The sequence below is a fragment of the Molothrus ater genome, chromosome 1 (assembly GCF_012460135.2).
Source record: "Molothrus ater isolate BHLD 08-10-18 breed brown headed cowbird chromosome 1, BPBGC_Mater_1.1, whole genome shotgun sequence".
Lineage (NCBI taxonomy): Eukaryota > Metazoa > Chordata > Aves > Passeriformes > Icteridae > Molothrus > Molothrus ater.
The window spans coordinates 117,190,988-117,211,571 of NC_050478.2; the positions used below are offsets into that span (position 1 = coordinate 117,190,988).

The 20,584-nt window shown below is 39.5% G+C and overlaps 1 protein-coding gene across 1 annotated transcript; it reads right to left on the bottom strand.

Annotated features, from left to right (window-relative positions):
* Positions 1-5,862: 5,862 nt before the first annotated feature.
* GGH (gamma-glutamyl hydrolase) lies at positions 5,863-20,482 on the bottom strand. The gene is made up of 9 exons (XM_036404508.2): positions 20,255-20,482; positions 19,355-19,469; positions 17,922-17,972; positions 14,708-14,792; positions 12,262-12,400; positions 11,328-11,434; positions 11,130-11,220; positions 9,785-9,922; positions 5,863-7,643 (listed from the first exon to the last, which is right to left on the bottom strand). Exons 1-9 carry the CDS (start codon positions 20,382-20,384, stop codon positions 7,522-7,524), a joined length of 978 nt encoding a protein of 325 aa, XP_036260401.1. The 5' UTR covers positions 20,385-20,482; the 3' UTR covers positions 5,863-7,521.
* Positions 20,483-20,584: the final 102 nt, after the last annotated feature.

The window sequence follows — 20,584 nt, forward strand, 5'->3', positions numbered from 1 at the left end:
CACATCTGAGGAGCTTTTTAATAATAAACAAATAAATAAAGATTGGAGAGGAGTGTCAGTCATGCATCTTGTTAGATGCTTAGTCAGGCAGCTGAGACATCCCAAATTTTAATTGCCTTTATTTTTTAGAGCCACAGTCTAATTTCAAATTGCATAAATGAAGCTCTTTAATTTTTCTTGTCTGGTTTGAAGTCTTGGTATCTAGATGATAATTTATCAGGAAGTTCTGCAGGACTACAGAACAAGATAAATACCAAAAATTCTGCAACACATGAAAGTATGAGATCATGTTTCATTTTAATTACTTCTCATACAATTAATCATCCATCTGTCTGCATTATATTCTTCAACATTATGAGTTAAAAAAAACTTTCACTGAAGTCATGGCAAGCTTAGCAGGAGATAAACTATGCTGAAGAAAAAAAAATGATGTGTGGTAGTGATTTAGGGGCTGCAGCAAAGTTCATAAGAAAAATGTCAGTCTAGACCTTCATTTACCATATGGGGTCAATCTGTCTTGTAACTGAAAACTGAGTAGGACAATCAAGCTCTGTTCTGAAGACAGTTTTGTTGTTTTTTTTAAAACAGAATTTTTTTTCTTCCCACAGTAAACCCTAGCCCTAATGACACTGTATAAACCTGCTCCCACTCCTCAACTGATCCCAGCAGACATCTGCTTCATGTCATCCAGAAACCAAATAGGTTGGGAATTCAAAATATACACAGGCTTTGTTAGCAATGACACTGCATGGATGAGCATTCCATTTCAGATAGTGCCCAGGAGGTTTATCATGGTCACCACCATTCTCCACGGATATAAAAAAAATTTCTACATAGAAGTAATTTCATTGTGTTACATAGCTATTAATTTTCTTTTATAAAGAATGAATTTAAAAGAGCACTATTTGACACCTAATAACTTTTCTGAATGTCACTTTAAGCCCTTTTGAACAGCAAAAATACATGGCATGGTTTGGTCACGTGTCTGCACTCACTGTTGTGGCAATGCAGGATATGAGCCTTTCTGCCACTGTTGTGGCAATGCAGGATATGAGCCATTTCTCTTCTCTTGGGAAATCAAAACTCTCCTAATTTCTCTAAACATGAGTGAGGCATGACAGAAATGTTGTGTTTTGTGAAACCCTGACTTGTCAAACATCACCTGGCATGTGACTTGTAGTCCTGTCCCATGCAGTTCTGTGGCCTGACTGCCACAGACAGCCAAGCCTCAGAGGGAGACTGAGTTTAGCACCAAAGTCCTAGAGTGACCACCACTATCCATGCTGAGCATTTGCAGGAATGGCTGCCAAAAGGATAGGATATTATACAGTACCCTGGACCCTACAGTCAAAATGGGCAAGTGAGAAATTTGGGAAAACAAAAGATGCCCAGCAAGCCCTGCTGTTCAAACAGATGTTATTGTCAGGACTGGAATTTCCCATGCTGATGTTATGCAATTCAGCTTCTTTTAAAATAAAATTAATGCATAAAGATACATGCTTTATCTCTATGATAACTTTTCCCCACTCACATCTTTTAAGCATAGCTTAAAAGCTACAGTATATCATCATCTCAAGTTTCACTTTTAGTTAAAAGAGTTGGTGATTAATCAAGAGGAATTAATTTCATGCACCTGACTCCCTTGGTGTGGAAAACAAAGAGAAAACAGCTGACAGATTCTGAAAAAAGAAATCTGAACAGATTTCTTAGGGAAACTTTGCAAACACAACTAAGGGAAGGCAAGGTTCTTGACAGTTAAGAATAAAAGGAAATGAAAGACATTTATGTTGAAGCATCATCTTGGGCTGCATGGCTTGAGCTTCAGCTGACACAAACTGGCCAGGCAGCTACAGGGCTTGCTCAAACATCTAGTGTGTTCATGGAGCCAGTTCCCCCATTTGCAGGCATCTGAAGCAGAACAGTGAGTAATTTGGGAAGATTATGGTAGCTGTTGCTGGAAGAAGTAGTAACTGCTGCCTCGACATTCTGGTACAGTAATTAAACTCCCTACGGAGCCACAAGGTAGCACAGTCTGCAAGAACCTAAGTGGGAAACCTACAGGGATAGGAACAAACTCATCCTGAATTTTATGAGAAACCCAAGTAAAGTTTAAGACCCTAGGAATGAACAGTGAACTAGCTCCTGTTCCTAGAAAGAGAAAATTTTGTTCTGTTCAGCTTAGTGGTATAAAGAACATAGAAAACGTTTTGGTTTTAAGTTCAGAAACAAAAGAATTACTGGTCCTTTTTGTTGAAGTGGTAGACTGAGATGCTTGTTGCAAATATTAATGAGAAACAATCAGTACAAGCACCTCAAATTAAAGCAAAGCAGATAATGGGCCACTCAGGTTTCTCTCTTTTCCTCAGGTAGCCCAAGACATGTTTAGATCTGCTATTAGATCCTGCAAATGTCCTCCATCAGTGGTACAACAGTTTAAATGCCAGCAATAAATTTAGAAGTCTACAAGAATGGAAAGAATTAACTTCATCCAGGGTGAGAATGGGTTTGGCCAAAAACTTTGGAGTACTTCCATTCTGACATGGCTCCTTTGGAAAAAATCTCAGAAATCGTCTGTGGCCTGTTCACTTTATTTTGTGCCTCCTCTATAATGCAAACAACATTATTAATAATTAAAACTAATACTGTATTAAAATTAGTAATTAATACAATAGTAATAGAGTAATTAATCAGACTAGTATGTTCCATTGTCTTTTGAAAAAGCAGGTCCTTAGGCATTATTAGTACAACACCTGCTGAGTAAATCCTGGTCAACTACAGTGATATGAAGTTCAAACTTCCCTTTCTGCAGTTGAATTAAGGTCATGATAACCAGTTTAAATCAGTGCCTCAAGAAGTCACACAGAGAAACTAATTTCCTAATTTCCTAATTTCCTAATTTTCCAGTTAGAAAATTGCTATTTTATTCTTTCTGATCTTGCTGATCTATTCTTCAGGAAAATTGCAAGAAACCAAACACATATAACATCAGCTCTTAAACCTGTATACACACAGTGAAAGAGATCATCAAAGGCAGCTTGGGAGCTACACAGTCACAAGCTGCTGTGATTTAACCCCAAAGTCCCACACAGACACTCACTCCTCCCACAGAGGAGTGGGCAGGGAGAATCAGAGGAGTAAAACTGAGAAAATTCATAGGTTGAGATAAAGACAGTAAAACATCCCTGAATTATCAACCCTGTGTTCACCACAAATCCAAAACAAGGTCCCAGCCAAACTATGTGAAGAGAATAAACTCTACCCCAAAAACTACCCCACACTATTCAAGCCAGTGGTTTTGATGCTCAGAAGAAGCAACTGCTAGAATTTACCCCTTTTAACCTTTTGGGTTTTCTGCTTTTTTGCTTTTCATATACAGAAAGCTTAGTTGCAAGGATATTTGCTCACTGCATCTCTGAAAGTCAGATAATCACGGGGTTTTTGCTTAAGTCTGGAGTGAATGCTTTGCTCAAGTGCTCCTCCAAATAGTGACAGTTATTTTTGAATGGTCTAGGCTTTTTTTTGGATGAAATTGTCTTGGAAATTTTTTTGGTTATATAAGAACTAAAAGAGGAAGCTGGCTCTTAAAACATACTGCTTACTTTATGAAACAGATCTAAACATAATGAGGAAGTGATGAAAGCTGGAACAGTATCCTTATCAACAGGTGGCTCAGGGCAGGATAAACTTCACTATTTGCCCTATAAATAAGCAGTGGATTAGAGAAGAGGCCTGTCCTGGGGAAAGACACAAGGCTAACAAGGAAAGGTAATCAATCACTTCACAGTATCTCTCAATCTGTCTTCCACATAAGTACTCAAACCATAATAATTTGAAAAGGCACTTAGAAACCTTAGTGGACTTGGACCCTAGCCAATTCCCATAGCTTTTCTGGTAACACCATCACCAGATACATGAATGGGAACTTCACAGTAGAAAAAAAAAAGAACCCACACAACCCCGGATAAAATATTATTTACTGTGATAAAAGTGTAACATTGTGTACATATTCCCACCTCAAACCCAAACATTCTTGATTGAGCCCTGGCAGGCAGACTTCAGCCACCTGATTACCTGATTACACACACAGCTATTCCTCTTTCAGGGCTGCTGGCTCATAAGGGCAATGCAGGATTAACACATAAATGGGAAATCATTCCTTATGGTTCTTCCTTGTTGTTCAAACCGTCCCCCTACTTTCCTCACTGTTCCAAGGCAAGAACCATCAGGCTGTTCCTGATGGTTCCTCACCAATCCTAACAGGCCATTAATCATTATTTTCTATAGAAATCTCCCCAGTACAGACCAGCTTTCAATATTGCTTGGTTGAGCAGTATCCACAGCAATGAATATGGTGGCACTGATGCTAAAGGGGTAAAGGTTAAAAGTTAACCTAAAAATATGGTATTCAACATAGAAGTGCTTGGACAGTAATCTCTGCTTTGGATTCATTACCTTGCCAGGGAATTTTGCATAGCTTGTCAGCCCAAAAGTGCTGGGGGTTTGGGCAAGTTGTTTTGTGATTTGTTTTTTCTCACAATGAAGCTTGTGGGTCAAGCTCTTCCTCTTATTCTTTAACTCCATACTTACAGCACTTAGGATGTTTCTTCCTTACCTGAAGGAATTCAAACTGGTCTTTCCTGCCCCCCAGGCAAAGGTTTTCTAAGATCAAGTTCTTGTTTCTTCCCATCTAAACTGTCTGTCCTGTTCTGCATGAGCTAGTTTCATATTTATAGAAAATGGAACCAAGACAGATTCTATAGACAACCACCTGGAAAGACAGATGTAATTCCAGCCACCTCCAGCTAATGCTTGAATGGTTTAAATATTCACTGGAAACAAGGCTTAATCCCAGCTGAATTAATTCAATGTTCACAAACCCTCTCATGGAATCCTGCCAATATGCCCAGTTCTGCTAGTAAGATTCCAGTGCTATTTTCTCCTCCCTTCTTCTTCCCCCACATCCCAAACACCCCACTACATACCATAGTACAGTAAATATCTTACTCAACTTTAGAGAGACGCAACCACACCCAATAACAAAATAACAGAAAATACTGGTTCTTGGAGGCCATCTAGTGGGAAGAGCAGAATACTCCAAGGAGGAAACTATTTCAAACTTTTCTTTCTTAGAGATGATTTAATATGGTCTGCAAGACATATATTAGGGTTCCCTTGCTGATCAGTGGATGTTCCTCCCACACAGCAACAAGTTGGTTAAGCTCATACACCAGGCTCAATAAGCTGAGTATGGTCACAGGCTCTTCTTCTCTCTCTAGCATTTCTAAAAACTGTGTTTGGAGTTCTGTCTGTGCAATGAAAAAGCAAATTGTACAACACAGAGCAGAGGGAAGGGGTCCTTAAAACAAAGTTTTAAATGGTGTTAGGTGACTGCTAGACAATTCTGGGTTTCTGCAGTTTCTGGCTGCAGAACATGATGGAAGATATTGGGTATTATAAGGAATAGATAGAAATTTCTTTGCTTACAGCTTTCAGAACCCAGAAAGTGCTGCAGCTCCTTCCCACTTTTGTGCGGGTTTGGCTGCCTGTGTTGAGCAAGGTCTGACACTGCCCCTGGGTGAGCCTGCTCTGTGAGAATGATTTGTGGGCAGCCTTCTTGAAAGCTCCTACCCCTGTCTCAGCAGCCACATTAAAGGGCATTCAAGCTCAAGCCCTGGGCTCCAGGCATGTCTGTGCCAAACCATGGATCTCACTCATCCTGACCCTGACTTGCTGGCATGACCACAGAAGGCAGATACAGGTCGTAAGCTCCTGATTCATGACTATCACAGATGGAAACAAGAAAACAATGACTGTTGTCAGTGCTTCATCGGTGGTATCTAAAAGATGACAAAAATACAAGTCTGCTTGAAAAAAAGTTTATTCCATGTATCACAGAAAAATCATGCATATCATCAAATAAGGCATTACAAGAGAAAGCATATAAAGGAAAGACACATTATATAAATTCATCATATATAAACTTCTCTCATCATATTACACATAATACTCTTTATAGTTACACATTTAGGAACTAATTACTACCATTGCAGACATTTCCCTTGCAAGAAAAGATAACCATTTACTAAGTTGGCTGATATGACAAATGTAACAATATCTCATGTTTAAGCTTGTAATTACCTAGAAGTATTTTTCTGCTAGTTACAGTTAATGTTTCCTCATAGTTTTTTTCTAACTGATACATTTCACATTCTGTTATGCAGTTGTTTCATGATAAAGAACAAGTTAGAGAGTGTTTTACTTGAAAAACCTGAGAAACTTACCAGACTTATTCAGATACGGTACCTGAGAGAATGAAGTTTTACAAAACAGAGCTGAAGTTTATAAACCTGAATTCTTCATAAACTCCAAATCCTTGTCAATGTTAACAACAGTTTGGAAGCTATGCTGGAGAGGAGAATTACATTTGATTGTCTAATCTTAGTTCCTTTTTGGACAACACACAAAACCACTGAACAAAACTTTCACCAGGTCTGGAGCAAAGCAGAGAGAAAACAGTTGGTGTATTGCATGCAACTGCTATTATCACATTGTGTCACCTTTAACAGGTTTCTCATATACATTCATCTGCTGTTTAAATTCTAGCTGCACAGAACTATTAAACAAGACAGAAAGAAACTACCTTGTTTACTAATACAGTGGCAAACTACCTCTTGACTTCAAGTGAAAATTCGGCCCAGCTATGGGAAAAGCCGGACACCTTAGAAAAAAAATTAAGTTTACATTCTTTTAAATACAAAGTGTCTGCATCTCATATCTGGAGTCTCCAGTTACACCAAGACAAACTCTTGGAGGATGTATAAAACTGAACTGAAAAGAACTGAGAGTGGAATCATCACTGAACTACGCCCTCCAAACTTACTTATTTTATATCGTATTTGTGATACAAAGGCCTCACAAGGTATAAGGACTCCAAAAAATGCTCAATGTACAAGAGAAAGTTTCACAAATGCGACATAATGCACTTCTTAGGCAAAAAAAAAATCTGTTTGCTATCATGACTTACTATTTTGGTCAGTTTTTGAAATGACAAAGGAGTCCTTGTCAAGAACTTGGCTGCATGCACTTATCTATGACAAATCCAAGAGTCTCATTTGCCAAATCATTTGAAAAGGACAGGATTTTACTACACAATGTATCGAAGAGTCTAGTGCTATCATAGTCCACAACATTTTACAAAGATAAGTCTCATATTTCAAAATATATGAAAACTTTTCCTTATACCAAAGGTGATTACTTCAAAGTTTATAAGCATAGTCAAGTATTCTTTCCTGGAAGAAAAATACATTTTTCTGTAGCTTGCCTTAAAGTGTGATCCAAGATGATTATTATGTTATTGAATGTAAATTTATATATTAATGTTTCAATAGTGCAGAAGATACACAGAATAAATCATTGTAAAGGAAAACTGTTCTAGCTTTCTGTCACTGTATCAGCTTAATTACACAGTGCTGGCAAATAATTCCATTTATAAATAACAACACTGCACCTTTGACAAGACACTCAATCAAAAAAATAGGTTTGCTGAAATGCAGAAAATGTTCCTGTATAAACTGGATTATAATTATAGATCAATTCTTTTGCTTCCTCTTCTTCACTGGAGAAATGGTGCATGCTCTTCCTGGCTGTAAAACATTATAAAAGTACAGATCATTTTAATGTTATCCTCCTCAACAATATTTATTTTGGCAAAGTAAGTTATTTTGTGTAGCACAGCAACAAATGGGATTACAGTAGCTGGTATGTGAAGAACTGTGAAGATACATCTTCAGAAAGCTGGTTACAGCATATTTTATAACTGAAGAGGGGGAATTTAAAGCCAAGACTGTAAAAAATAGTTATCCATGAGATACTGGCAGTATCTACCAGAAAAACCTTTAACTCTGAAAGAAATGCATGAGACTATCAGCCTACTGAAAGCTGCATGGACTGTGCTGATGCGGACAATAAAACTGAATTCTCAACTGGTTTATCAAGCTGGCAACTCTACAGAAGTTAAAATTAATGATGGATGGATATAAAAATGTCATTTCAGTAGAATGGTTTAGTTACTAAGTGATCACACATGAGTATATTTTTACTGGCTGAAAACAGTTTACATTTTTCATCTTGTGGTTTATTTTCAAAGTTAGGGAAGATATTCTGCCTTACACTAGCTAAAAATGTCAATTACTCATTGCAAAGTTATGATATGAAGTACTCAGTAAAGCAGCTAATGCTTCAGTACCTCCCCAAAAGACTGGGGAGGCCATGAAGAGTAATTAAGGATTGGGTAGAAGAGATGGGGGTGGACAACGCTGGCTGAAGAAAGTTTGCTCTACTGGAATTGTAGGCGTGTAGATCCAAAAGCGAGTGACACACCTGTGTGGCACTCTGCACAAGCTCCTTGGATGTGCACACCTACCTGTGTAACAGAACTCACAGGCAGTGTACCTCAACTGGATTTACAAGCAGAGCTGGCCCTTGTTTTGCCCCACTTAACTTGGATAAGGGCCTGAGTAAGCTTCTATTGGGAGTACAGTCTGCAGACAGACACTTGAGAAAGTAGCAAACAAAGCCAGAGAACACACAGCTTTCTAGTATTAGACTACAAAATTAAAATCACACTTACACTCTAGTTTCTCCTGTTTCCCCCCTTGTTTTTATCATAGTCTGCCATCTCATAAAATGGCCTGGGTTGGAAAGGACCTTAAAGATCATCTTGTTCCAATCCCCCTGCCATGGGCAGGGACACATTTCACTAGATCAGGCTGCTCAGAAGCCCTATTCTGCCAGGCCCTAAGTTCCATATGAAAATGGTTTTGTAACATTTTCACAAAGAGGAATAGGACTAATTTATGCAAAAAAGCACCTTGAATTTGTATGAAATGCAAATTTTATTTCTACACTCTCACTGATCAGGTCAGCACAAATTGCATTTTTTACATCATTATCTATTTCTTCATTAAGTTGACTCTTTTGATCTGAGACCAAGTCTAGAGACCAAACTCAACCAGCTTAATTATTATGTTCTTCATAGTCTCCATCAAGGAGGTAAGACAATTTCATAAAACAGTCCAGCAAAATTATTAAGTAGGGATAAATTAAGGAATAAAGTTTGATTCCTTCAAACACTCCTCTATTTATATCCTGCTTATTTATAACAAACAGATGGGAAGTGTCATAAAACTATCAAAATGTTATGCATTAGTTACTTCCAGATTCTTAGAGTATAAACAACAAAAAAAAATTAGCAGCTTTGTAAAATTCAAAAACTCCTTGTGCTGTCTATAGAATACAACTGTAGGGCACATATCGCACCCCTCTGACACGTCCATACTGTCCAAGCCCTATTTATAGTCCTGGTGTATGCATTTTGCAAGCAAAACTGAGAACACACTGAATGACTGCAAGCCAGTTTGGAACTGAAGAAGCCCCTGAAATTAAGATTGGAGTACTTTTTTTGTTTTATTGTCTTTGTGCAAGAAAGGCCAAAATGTTACAGGGATATTTTGAAATGGTAGGAAGTCATAGAACAATGTTTTAGAGCCAGCATAGTGAAAAGAGTTTGTGGAATGCTTGGCCTTTTGATGTTACTTTCACTAAGCCATTCTATTTCTAGTATCCTTTGGTATTTTATAAGCCTATAAAGCTTGCAGAATAATCTTCTCAGGAAGCACTACAATGTACTGAACTTTGACAGCTGAAAAAGAAATCTGTCATCTTCTAAGTTTTTCAGTAATGCTTCACTCTCACCCCCCACATTTAAAGATAATAAACTTTTTACCTTCATTAACGAAGAAATCAGCCATATAATATGCTGCTCGTACAGCAGATGGAGAATGTGGAATGCCTGGAGAATCCTTCCACTCAAAAGGGTTTTTCTCTGGATGCCATTGCATGCCATAAATTGGATATTTGTATGCTACAACAAAACACAAAGTGTGTAAGGATGTGTGCCTTAAGAATCATGTAATTAATCTTACTGCAAAGTAAACTCAGAGGATAAGCTACAAATATATCTTATTAACAGTTTCACAAAAGCTTAAACAGCAAGTTGAAACACTGTTAAAGTCATAGTAGAACTGAAGGAAAAGAGATACAGTAAAAGAAGGGTCTCACTTCACAAAAGAAAATATTTGTACATCATTTTTTTGATTAGTCACTTCATAATTAGTGTATATACACACTAAAAATAATGTTTGAAGTACATCACTCTCAAAGCTGCCTATCTTCTTGCCAGCATCACACAGCATTCCCAGCCATACAGGATGCTAGCTCCATGGGAACGATCCAAGTCCTCACATCTCCTTGAAGGCCCAGTCAATCCAGGGCAGCTCCCAGGCCTGATACATTTTGGGGGAGTCAGTCTTTAGCTCTCTTCCAGGGAATAGCGGCTGATGACTGCTCTGTGATAAACTGCTTGCAGGCACGGTGATGCCTGTCATTAGCCTAACCAGGTTTGCTGATCAAAGAGCTATTCTTCTCTTTTGGAGGCCAGCCAGGATGTCACACAGAAGAATCCCATTGGTGACAGCTGGGTCCTACAACAGGGCTGCTAGTGGTGCACTCATGAAGATAAAACACTCCCTGAAGAACTAACTTGTTTCCTGAGCTGAGCAAGCCCAGTGCAAAACAGACAAAACAAGTCATGCAAAAGGCTTTTGGAGGAGGACAATTACCAGCATTGTTGCTAAGGTAATGAGGGATATTGCTGCTCCCTCAGCAGCCTGGAGTGCTTTTCCCATACAGCAAACAGAGAGCACCAGGGAAACGCCAGCCTAAGCAGGGAGCTGGCAGGCACGGCTTGACAGAGGCACTGTGCAGGGATCCAACTACTGCAGCACAAGAGCTGTACAGCTCACAGCACAGCTCTCAAATATGCCAGTGCTAACGTGTAACAGCATATCTGGAAGGGGAATGGTGGGTGGGAGGAATAGTAAGGCTCACAGCACTCAAAAGATAAAATATCCCTGCAAACAGAAATGCTCCTCACAGCCAGAGCGCTGACAGGGCTGATGCTCACCCTGCTATTTGAACAACTTGCAATACCAATTCACATCCATGCCACAACAGCCCTAAAGAACAAGGTTGTTACAGTCATAGTTTCCAAAGGAAATGAATTTCCTTACCTTCCATGGTAGATATAAACTCCACTTCATCATCAGTGTTAGTGGTCAGAACTTTATAGAAATTACGAAGCTTTTCATTATTGGTGAAATTCTGTGACAGGGAGAGGGGGAAGAGGGAAAAGGTGTTATTTGCTTATTTATTTCTAGTTTTAACAACAAAAAAAAAGTTTGTATGCAGGAAATAAAAAGATCAAATACCTCCATGGAGAGGCTCCATACATGAAAGTTTGATGTCAATGGCTCAGTAGCAAGTGCGTACAACACATCATCAGGGAAATTTCTGAACATTCTACTGTCTTTTGCAGCTATTATAAAAAAAAAAGTATTTTCTATTACAAAACTGGTCTCAGATGGACTTATACAGACAGAAGACAATGAATAAAATGCTGTATTTTCAGCAGTAAATCTTTATTATTTTAGAATATCCTGCAACAAATATCAGTGAAATAACTACAATAGATTTCCAATGTGCTGTTAGACTTCACTGTCTACTGGTCTTGACCCAGAGAGGATCCAAAGTTCTCACTAAGAGAGAGAAAAAAATAAGCACCATTCTTTGACACTCATTTCAGCAGCCTTTCCACTCACAACGAGCACAAGTGACAGAATTTTTGAATGCTACATTTTTTTTAGCTACTCACAAAGGATCAAGTATCAACAGAGGCCACACTTTACCAGTGCTGCCAAGTGCTACAGCACTATCTCAAGGAATCTCTGTGATTTCAATACTGTTCAAATAGGACAGTAATGCTACTATTCATCATGAGGAAAGATGTGATTTCAAAAATTTAAAATCACCTGCTCTCCAAGCTTAATAGGTTTTGAATCTGTGAATTTTGTGAACTTGGTAACAAAAAGCAGACATTATTTTGTAGGTCTGAACTTGCAAATGACTCAAAAACTTTAGTTTTTGCTGACTGCTGTTGGTTTCAAATGGCTTGTGCTCATTCCTCTGCTTAAGAAGTGACAGCTGCACTGACTTTACAAAAACAGTCAATGCAACTTAATAACACCGAATTTAACAGAAGGTAATCAGCAGGAACCTCACAAACATTCACCCATAATATTCATCATGAACAAAACACAACACCTCTTACCAAAACTCAGACATGATATGTAACGAATTTTTCACCTGAGGTAAAGTTCAGAGGGAGTGAAAAACCATTTGTCTTGGTGTGAACAAGTAAAATTTCACCACTTGTGAGATATGTAAGCTCTTCATGTCCAAGACATGTTCCCCATATTGGGAAATAATCTCCTTTATCATTAGCCTACAAAATAAAAGCAACAACATAAGGAAACAGTAATGGAAATCTACAGAAAAGAGACTGACAAGAACTTCCTACTGTTTTTACTTGCTTTTGTGTAGGTGAGAATATATGAAGGCTAAAGGATATATATGAGTTTTGAAGCAGCAGACTAAGCCTAAATGGGGATACTGATTTGACTGTTCTGTTCTACAAGTAATTTTGAGAGCAGCCTAAACAGAAACCACAAAATGGCAACATTTCTCTAAAAAAAAAGTCATCATCAGAAGGGACACAGAAGAGTCTGTCGCCATTTTTAGGGAAAGTGTGCTCATTACAATTCAAACTTTTCCACAATGCACACTATGACCACATAGGGACCTTTGCAATGTCTGTTCCCACACAACTGTATTAAAAATACATTAATCCTACTACTAGCATAGCTGTGGTCTCAAAATCCTACCTATAGGATTGTTTAGCTAGCAGGTTTAGACCCGTGTTCCAAAAAGAAAAAATGTACATTTAAGCAACAGTAAAAAGTGGCGATCATTTTCAAAAGAATAAAAATTGGCAGGTCAGTGTGAAAACAATAGGAAAAAGGAAAAAAAGAAAGCAAAAAACCAAGAACACAACTAGTTTCTTGTGACCTAATTAAGCATGGTGCATACATGCAGTGGAAGTCTGCATTTTTAAATGGTTTATACCTGATAGTAAGCATATGTTGGAGACTGGGATGTTTCAGAACTCCTGTTTTTGTGAAATCTGACTAGTTTTTCTTAACTTGTTTCTAAACATTTTTAAGTTATGCATACCACAACACACTCACCACCCCCAAAAAAACTCCTGCTCAAAGCCATTTTTGAGAAAGCTAAAATGACAGGCTCAGAATAATAATGCTCCCCCACTGCATTACTGACAGTATGGTAATAAAAGCCCACAGAGCTACTTCTTCTCACAGCAAAACAAGGAATATGTACAGAAAAAAGGCTGATAGGACTGCAGAGTCTTCATGACCACCCTTAATGTATAATGAGACACAGAACTTACATGAAAGACAGACATTGGAGTGGCAAGTGAGGACTAAAACTACTGAAGGCAAAAAATAAACTACAGTTTAAAACCAATTACAACTGAAACAAAGATTTTGTGCCCCCCCCCCCCCCCCACTTATTTTTTAAAATAAACTAGGGCCTGGAGGCTAAGCATGTATTAAACAACACTCAAGACATCACATTTTAAAAACTAATTTAAGAGCTGAAAAACAGTATTTCATTTAGATTTTTGCCTAAGTAGTAAAATTTTATGGACTTGAATCGGGATTAGCATTTCATATCCTCTATTCATATTAAAGCAGAGCCAGATCAAAGTAATTTCTCATTGTGAACATTTGCAAATGAAAAAGACCCCTTATGTTTTAGAAAAAGATAATATTCAGTCATTCTGTACTTGTAAAGATATACTTGACTACTGTAGCTTACCTTACATAAGTAAAACTAGAAATATTTTAAAGTAATTAAGATTTGAAAGATGAATATCAAAACACAAAATTATCACAAACAGCGAGGAAAAACCATCCTTTGTTATAAAGGGTTACCTAGGATGAACTGAATATTATTTTCTGCCTTTCAGTCACTAGTAGTACATATATCTGCTAATAAACCTGTCTCTCTGATCATAAAGTGACACAGGCAATTCAGTTCATCATTGTGAAATGTCAACATAATTTCCTAACTGTACAACAAACCACAAGAAACCCTTGCCCCAGTGCTGCATACCAAGGCACAGGCTGCAGTTCACACAGTGAGCAGTTCCAGAAAGACAAACGAAATCGTCTCACATAAAACTGAGACAGTCTTTGCAAGACTCACCACAAACAGACACACAAGAACAAGAACATTAGTGCCACAGAGACTGAAGAGCAAAGGGAGCTCAATTACAGAATTGCAGCAGCTGACTGGTCCTGTGAATGCCATTGCTGCACTTTCCCTGCCTGCTGTTGGAAAGTCAGCAGCAAAGGTGGAAAAGCAATTCCTCATTGCCAAGTTTACACAGAGTCATAAAGCCTCAGGTACTATGAACAAACAATACCATTCTAACCTGAAGAACTTAGGAGTTTAAGATCAGAACACACATAAAACAGGAGGGGGTGTCACAAGTCAGAATCTCAAGCTATTAATGCAGAAGTTTTATGCAGAAGCAAGAAATAAGCTACCTATTTTCAGGCCTACAGTTAAGCCACTGAGTAACAGTGCAAAACTGAAAAATATGAACCTGTGATTTTGATCTCTGAACAGTGATAATAACAAGAATCAACAGCTCTTTAGTAATTACCTCCAAGGCCTTGTGGTAAAACATCTTAGCAACCCTTGAATACTCTGAAGTCCTAAGATCCACACCACCTCCTGGAAGAAGTACCCTGAAAGGCAGCATCCAAGAATATGATTAGCAACAGTGACCAACCCAAAACTTGGACAATGTACACAGAGAAATGTCTGAGAGCAGTTTTAAGGGTACTATTTAGCTCTAGGTTTCAGAAATCTACAGACAGGCATCTAAGCTCCCATTATGGACAGCAGGGATCTAGTCAGGAGAGTCACTAGAGATTCAAGTAGATCTTCCAGAGCAGACACCTGAGTGGTGAGTAGGTTGAACAGCCCTGTCAGCTCCACTGGCTGGCATTCCATTAATTATGTGAGTTTGGACAGCTAGTGCACAGGCAGACAGCTAAATTTAGGTATTTCAGTCTTTAACTTAATCATAGTGTTCTTAGTGTTCTTCCACTGAAGAATGGTTACTGTATCACAAAGAACAGATCAAGCCTAATGCAACATATGGAAGAAGAAATTAAACAGAAAATATATAAAACACACGGATTTCAGCTAGTATACAAAAGGGTTACAAGCCATGACTCTCATTTCCTATCCTGACTCTCAGCTGGCTCTCACTACCACTTTAAAATTCCAGCCCAAATCTTGATTCATTCTGTCCAGTTTCAGAAAAATAGAATTGTGGCTCTAGCATAGTGACCTTCTTACTGGATACAGCAAAGATCAAAAAGTTCCTATCAAAAAGGAAGAAAAGTACATTTGACCATAACCTTTGGTCACACAGGATCCCACAGAGCTAAGGAAGGGACAATTTCATAAAAAAAGTGCACAAGCTTTTTCCACCACAAAATATAATCAGGAATGGCAATTCCCTGTGTGGCTCCCCAAACCCCAAAAAACACCAGAGAAGAAAAACTTTCAGCACAGTCTAGCAGAGAATTCACATGGACACATGATGACGTGGAAAATAATCAAGTACCATCAGAAACAGTAACATGAAATAAAGGAAGCCTCTCCTGGCTGTAACTGGAACAGTGCCTGCAGAACCAACAAAACTAGATGTGTGAGCATTCCTTAATCCACTGCTGAAGGACCTCAATTGGATTTACTCAGGTCATATCCATTAATTGTTCATTTTTTACTGAAACAGATGTAAGATTTTCTCTACATGTCTGTGCTCTGAAAATGGCAATCTGAATCAGTGAGATAATAACAAGCAGTTAGAAACAAATAACATCTCAAATGATCCCAAGCATTTGCAGAGCAAATATGGATTTAAATCCTTGTGACTGGGTTTTTTTTTTTGCAAGTGAATCATGTACAGGTTCATGTAAAACCCATCAAGTATTTGGTGGAAAAGTAGTAGTCACAAAAATACAAAAAACTTTACTTCCCAGTGTCAACACTGAAAATTAAAGAAGCTGAAGGTATTTTCAAAACAGGCCAGATTATAGGTTTCTTCAGAGATCTAATTAGACAAATACAGTGATCTTTACCTGGAAGTGGTAGGAAATTCCCTCTACCTGTTCAAACCAAAACCTGGACTATACTAATTAGTAAAACTGATCATCATTTTTGCTCATGCAAAAAGGAAATAACCCATTAAGTAGCAATGATAATGGCCTGGCATTGTCATAAGCAGATTGAAATGCAACTACGTGTATTCCAGTATCACTGCCTGGTTAGAGCTGATGATTTCCACTGGGCATTTCAATTCCTACCTCAGAAGTACATTCATAAAAATTATGTTTTTAATATAGTAAATTTCATTATTTTAAGAAGGTAGCACTTAATAGTAAATAATTTCCAACTCTAAAGAACAATGTGAAAGATCAATGTATCTCCTCTTATTCAGAATTTCCACAGAATATAAGTAATTTCCTCCAGAGCTCCTTTTTGTTATTTACACACAGTTTCAACATGGAAGCCAACAGGTGACAGTGGAGGGCCACAGGAGGAAATATAGACCATCCTCACTCACCTACATAACACAAACTCAATTGACTTGTGACTGCAAGGATAGAAGGATTAAGAAAGTGGATCTGCTTTCCAAACACTTTCTTCTGCATTGATAAAGGTGATGAGGTAGAAACAATGAGAGATCCCATTGGTAGATCATTCTCATGGCTACCAGCTTCACTTTGGTTCCCTTTTGGCAACCAAAGTGAAGCTGGTAGCCATGAGAAAGGGAGGCAATTATTAATTTGCTGCAACAGAACACAGCAGACAAAAGCATCACTGTCTTACACTCACTTATAGCACAAGACTGCAAAGACCCAAGTCTTAGTGTCCAGGGCATGCTGATGTAGGAGGACAATGCACTTCCCAGACAGCCAAAAGTCTAAATCTGCAAGGTCTATTCATGCTGATTAACATTCTAGTTATATGCATAAGCTTAACAAATGTATTCATGGTTTAAGATGCTTGTCTCATGACTACAAGCAGCCCAATCACATGCTCTGGCCTCACACACCACCATGGCTGTGAAGTGTAGCATCAGCTGATGTCGCTCTTCTGAAGTGCACTTTCAGCACAAGGCTAAAAAAACATAAAAGGTTTTGATCTTGTTTAGTCCACAATAAAATTTGTTAGGCAAGATCACATTATCCCACATTTTAAAAGGAAGAACAGAGGGGTGGCCAGTTTCCACAGATCCTGTGAAAACCAGGAAGTTTTTCTAACAAAGACCTAAGACACAGAGTCACAACAGGCAAGACAGACCATTCAAGTAGTGAGAGAGAGCACACATGGAGAAAAGAGTAGAAGAGACTGGAAATTAGAAACTTTTATAATAGAGAAGATATGAAAAGGACTGAAGAGAGAAGAAAGGGTAGAAACAGGGGTGAAATGCTAAGCAAGTGCTATTAACCATCAAAATTAACGTGACAGGTGAAATGAGGAAGACAGAAAAATTAACAAAGAGGAAGTTGAGTATCTCACTTGCAAAATTGCTCATACTATAATAGCACTTCTCCCTGTCTGCAGACAAGCACAAGGGAATGCCAAGATGAGCCTTGGCACTGTTGCAGATTATCTGTGTTCCTCAAGGAAGGAAAGGCAGCACACCAATACTGGATGAAATAATGCATTCTGTTTTCATGTCTGCAGTGCCCAGCACAGCCTCTCAAGAGAGTAAGAAGACAATGTTCTTGAGAACACAGCAGAGCTCAAAAAGAACTGTCATGCCTTTCAATAGAAAATCAGTGCTCAAGACTTACCCATTAATAGAGTGGAAGATTTTATCGTACTCTTCATCTGTAAGATTCAATCTGAAACACCAAAAAATAATTATAGAATACATACTACATACATATATTTGACAACGAAAATATAATCTCTGTTGAACAGAAATGTCTGACAGAAAATATGGAGAAGGCACGCTTTAAACAGAGTAAAATGGACACAAATCAAATGAAACATTTCACTTGAAACAGCTTAATCCACAAGACTATAAACGGGCCCTGTCAGGTAGAGCTCCTGAGCAGGTACTCTGAGACCCTTCTGCAAGACACCTGAAAAATGTACTATTTACATGAATGGCACGGTTATTATTTCCTGCAGACCGGCAACTCCGGTTTCCAAGTGATTCCCAAGAAGGGCAGAGCTGCAAACAGTGGGTCACGCCCATGCACCCCCAGCCTCCCTGCCAGCGTGGCAGCACAAAAAGCAGAAAAGGCCTTGGCTCTGTTGTAAGCCCTGCTCAGTGATAACAAAAACACCTCTATATTATCAACCCTGTGCTCAGCACAAATCCAAAACACACCCCCACACCAGCTACTGTGAAGAAAATTAACTCTACCCCAGCCAAAACCAGCACAGATGGCCACACTTCTGCAGAGGTGTGATAAGTTGGGTGTAAGTGAAAGTGTTCAGCTTTGCTGCAAGTAACTTAATTGCCAGAATTAGAAGCATCCGTTCAGCAGTGAAGCTTCTGGTCAGCAAACATTCTGAAAGCTCCAGCAGCTACATGAGGAATGCTGGCTTCTTATTGGACTGTGTAGATACATGCTATTTTGTTTTTCTGCAGCTATATTAGTATTGTTTCTAAGAACGGAAATTTATAATTTTACCATCTGGTTTCAGTGCATTTAATATTTTATAGCTCAGCGTTGATATGAAGTGCTGTCAGCTGTTACTTACCCTGCTACTTTTCACCAAACAACTATAATACAAGAAGATAGTGACCCGTGGTTTGAACACAACTGGACTTTGTTTTCTGAAAGGAGTACTGATAGTCCTCCTTGATTCCCTGAATTCCAGAGCTACAAAATGTGAAAAAAAGATATCTACATTTATGTATCTAGGCATTTATGCGTGTTTGCGGGGCACTACACTGTACACTGAATATAGCTAACTTCAAAAAACATGCAAGCAAACTACAGAAGGCAATTTTACTGGTAAAAAAAAAAAATAAATTAGAAACTTTTCAAAGAGAGACAAACAACCTAAGTAGAAGTATGAAAAAGTATATGTTCCACTCTGCTTTTATTCTAATTTCTGGAACTCTGAGAATTGTGGCCTCTTCAAATCGTCTTTGAGGAGCAATAAACACTCAGAAAAGCAGCGGAACTACTTTCTGTGCCTCTAAAATCATGCATACAATTCATCATAATGCAATTATTATCCACTCCTAAAGATAAAAAAAATGTACCTTATAGGCACAGCTCGAGCACCAGCAGATTCCACAAATTTCACATATGAAGCCGCAATATAAGATCTTCCAAATCGCTGGTACTCATCAAAGTGACATTCCTGTGATAATATCCCTGAAGGGCCCAAGGAAGAAAATTAGCACCATCTAAATGGCAGATGCTACATACTGAAAGAAAAGTCGCAAAATCACTGAATCAATTAGCTTGGAAAAGACCTTTGAGATCATAAAATCCAACCTACAAATGAACACCACCGTGTCAACCAGACCATGAAACAAGTGCCATGTCCAGTTTTTCCTTAAGCGCCTCCAAGGACAGTGACTCCACCACCTCCCTGGGCAGTCCATTACAGTATCTAATCACCCCTTCTGTGAGGAAATTCTTCCTAATGTCTAACCTAAACCTCCCCTAGGTAGCTTAAGAGTGTCCTCTTGTCCTATTGCTAGTTGCCGAGAAGAGCCCGACCCCCACCTGGCTCCAGCCGCCGTTCTGGCAATGGTAAAGACCGATAAGGTCACACCGGAGCCTCCTCTTCTCCTGCCCAAACCACGCCAGGTTCCTCAGCCGCTTCTCCTAAGACCCGTGCTCCTATTAATTAATTAAGCTCCCATTTCCTCTATTCCAGCTAGCAGCGATACATTCACTGCCCAGAGGAGCTGCAGGCACCGAGACAACGGGACATCAATTACGGCGCCCCGTCACAAGGTACCACACAAACACAATTACCTGACTAAGACTCGGCTTCCCTGCTATGACTGCTCAGCACTGTAACATCTCTCAAGCAAGCCTAACTTTTAGAGAAACAGCCTAACGCTGCTTACACCAGCTCTAGCCAAACCTCGGCTCCGTGGGGCGCTCCCCTTTGGCCCAGGCAGGTGCGCGGCCCCTCGGCCCCTTACCGATGATGGGTCTGTCATTGCGCCCCGCCGGGCGGTCGCGCCGCGCCACGGAGGCGGCGGAGCCGCAGCGCAGCAGCGCCAGGAGGAGCGCGGCGGCCGCGACACCACCGAGCCCTGCCGGGCGCCCCATGGCCACGGCTGCGGGCACGGCCAACGGCTCCCGGCACGGCACGGCTCGGCTCGGGGCACGGCTCGGCTCGGAGCACGGCACGGCACGGCTCGCCGCCGGGCACGGCTGCCGGCTGGGCTGGGCTGGGCTGGGCTGGGTGCCCGCCCTGCGCACGCAGCCGCCGGCCCGCCCTGCGCGGCTCGCTGGGAAATGCAGTCCCG

Excerpts from the sequence above, each read along its gene's own strand:
- GGH (XM_036404508.2), bottom strand. The coding sequence starts at position 20,384 with ATGGGGCGCCCGGCAGGGCTCGGTGGTGTCGCGGCCGCCGCGCTCCTC. Across the intron at positions 17,973-19,354 it reads GCTCGAGCTGTGCCTATAAG|ATTGAATCTTACAGATGAAG; the intron begins GTACATTTTTTT and ends TTGGTGTTTCAG. Across the intron at positions 11,435-12,261 it reads CCCTCTGAACTTTACCTCAG|CTGCAAAAGACAGTAGAATG; the intron begins GTGAAAAATTCG and ends TTTTTATAATAG.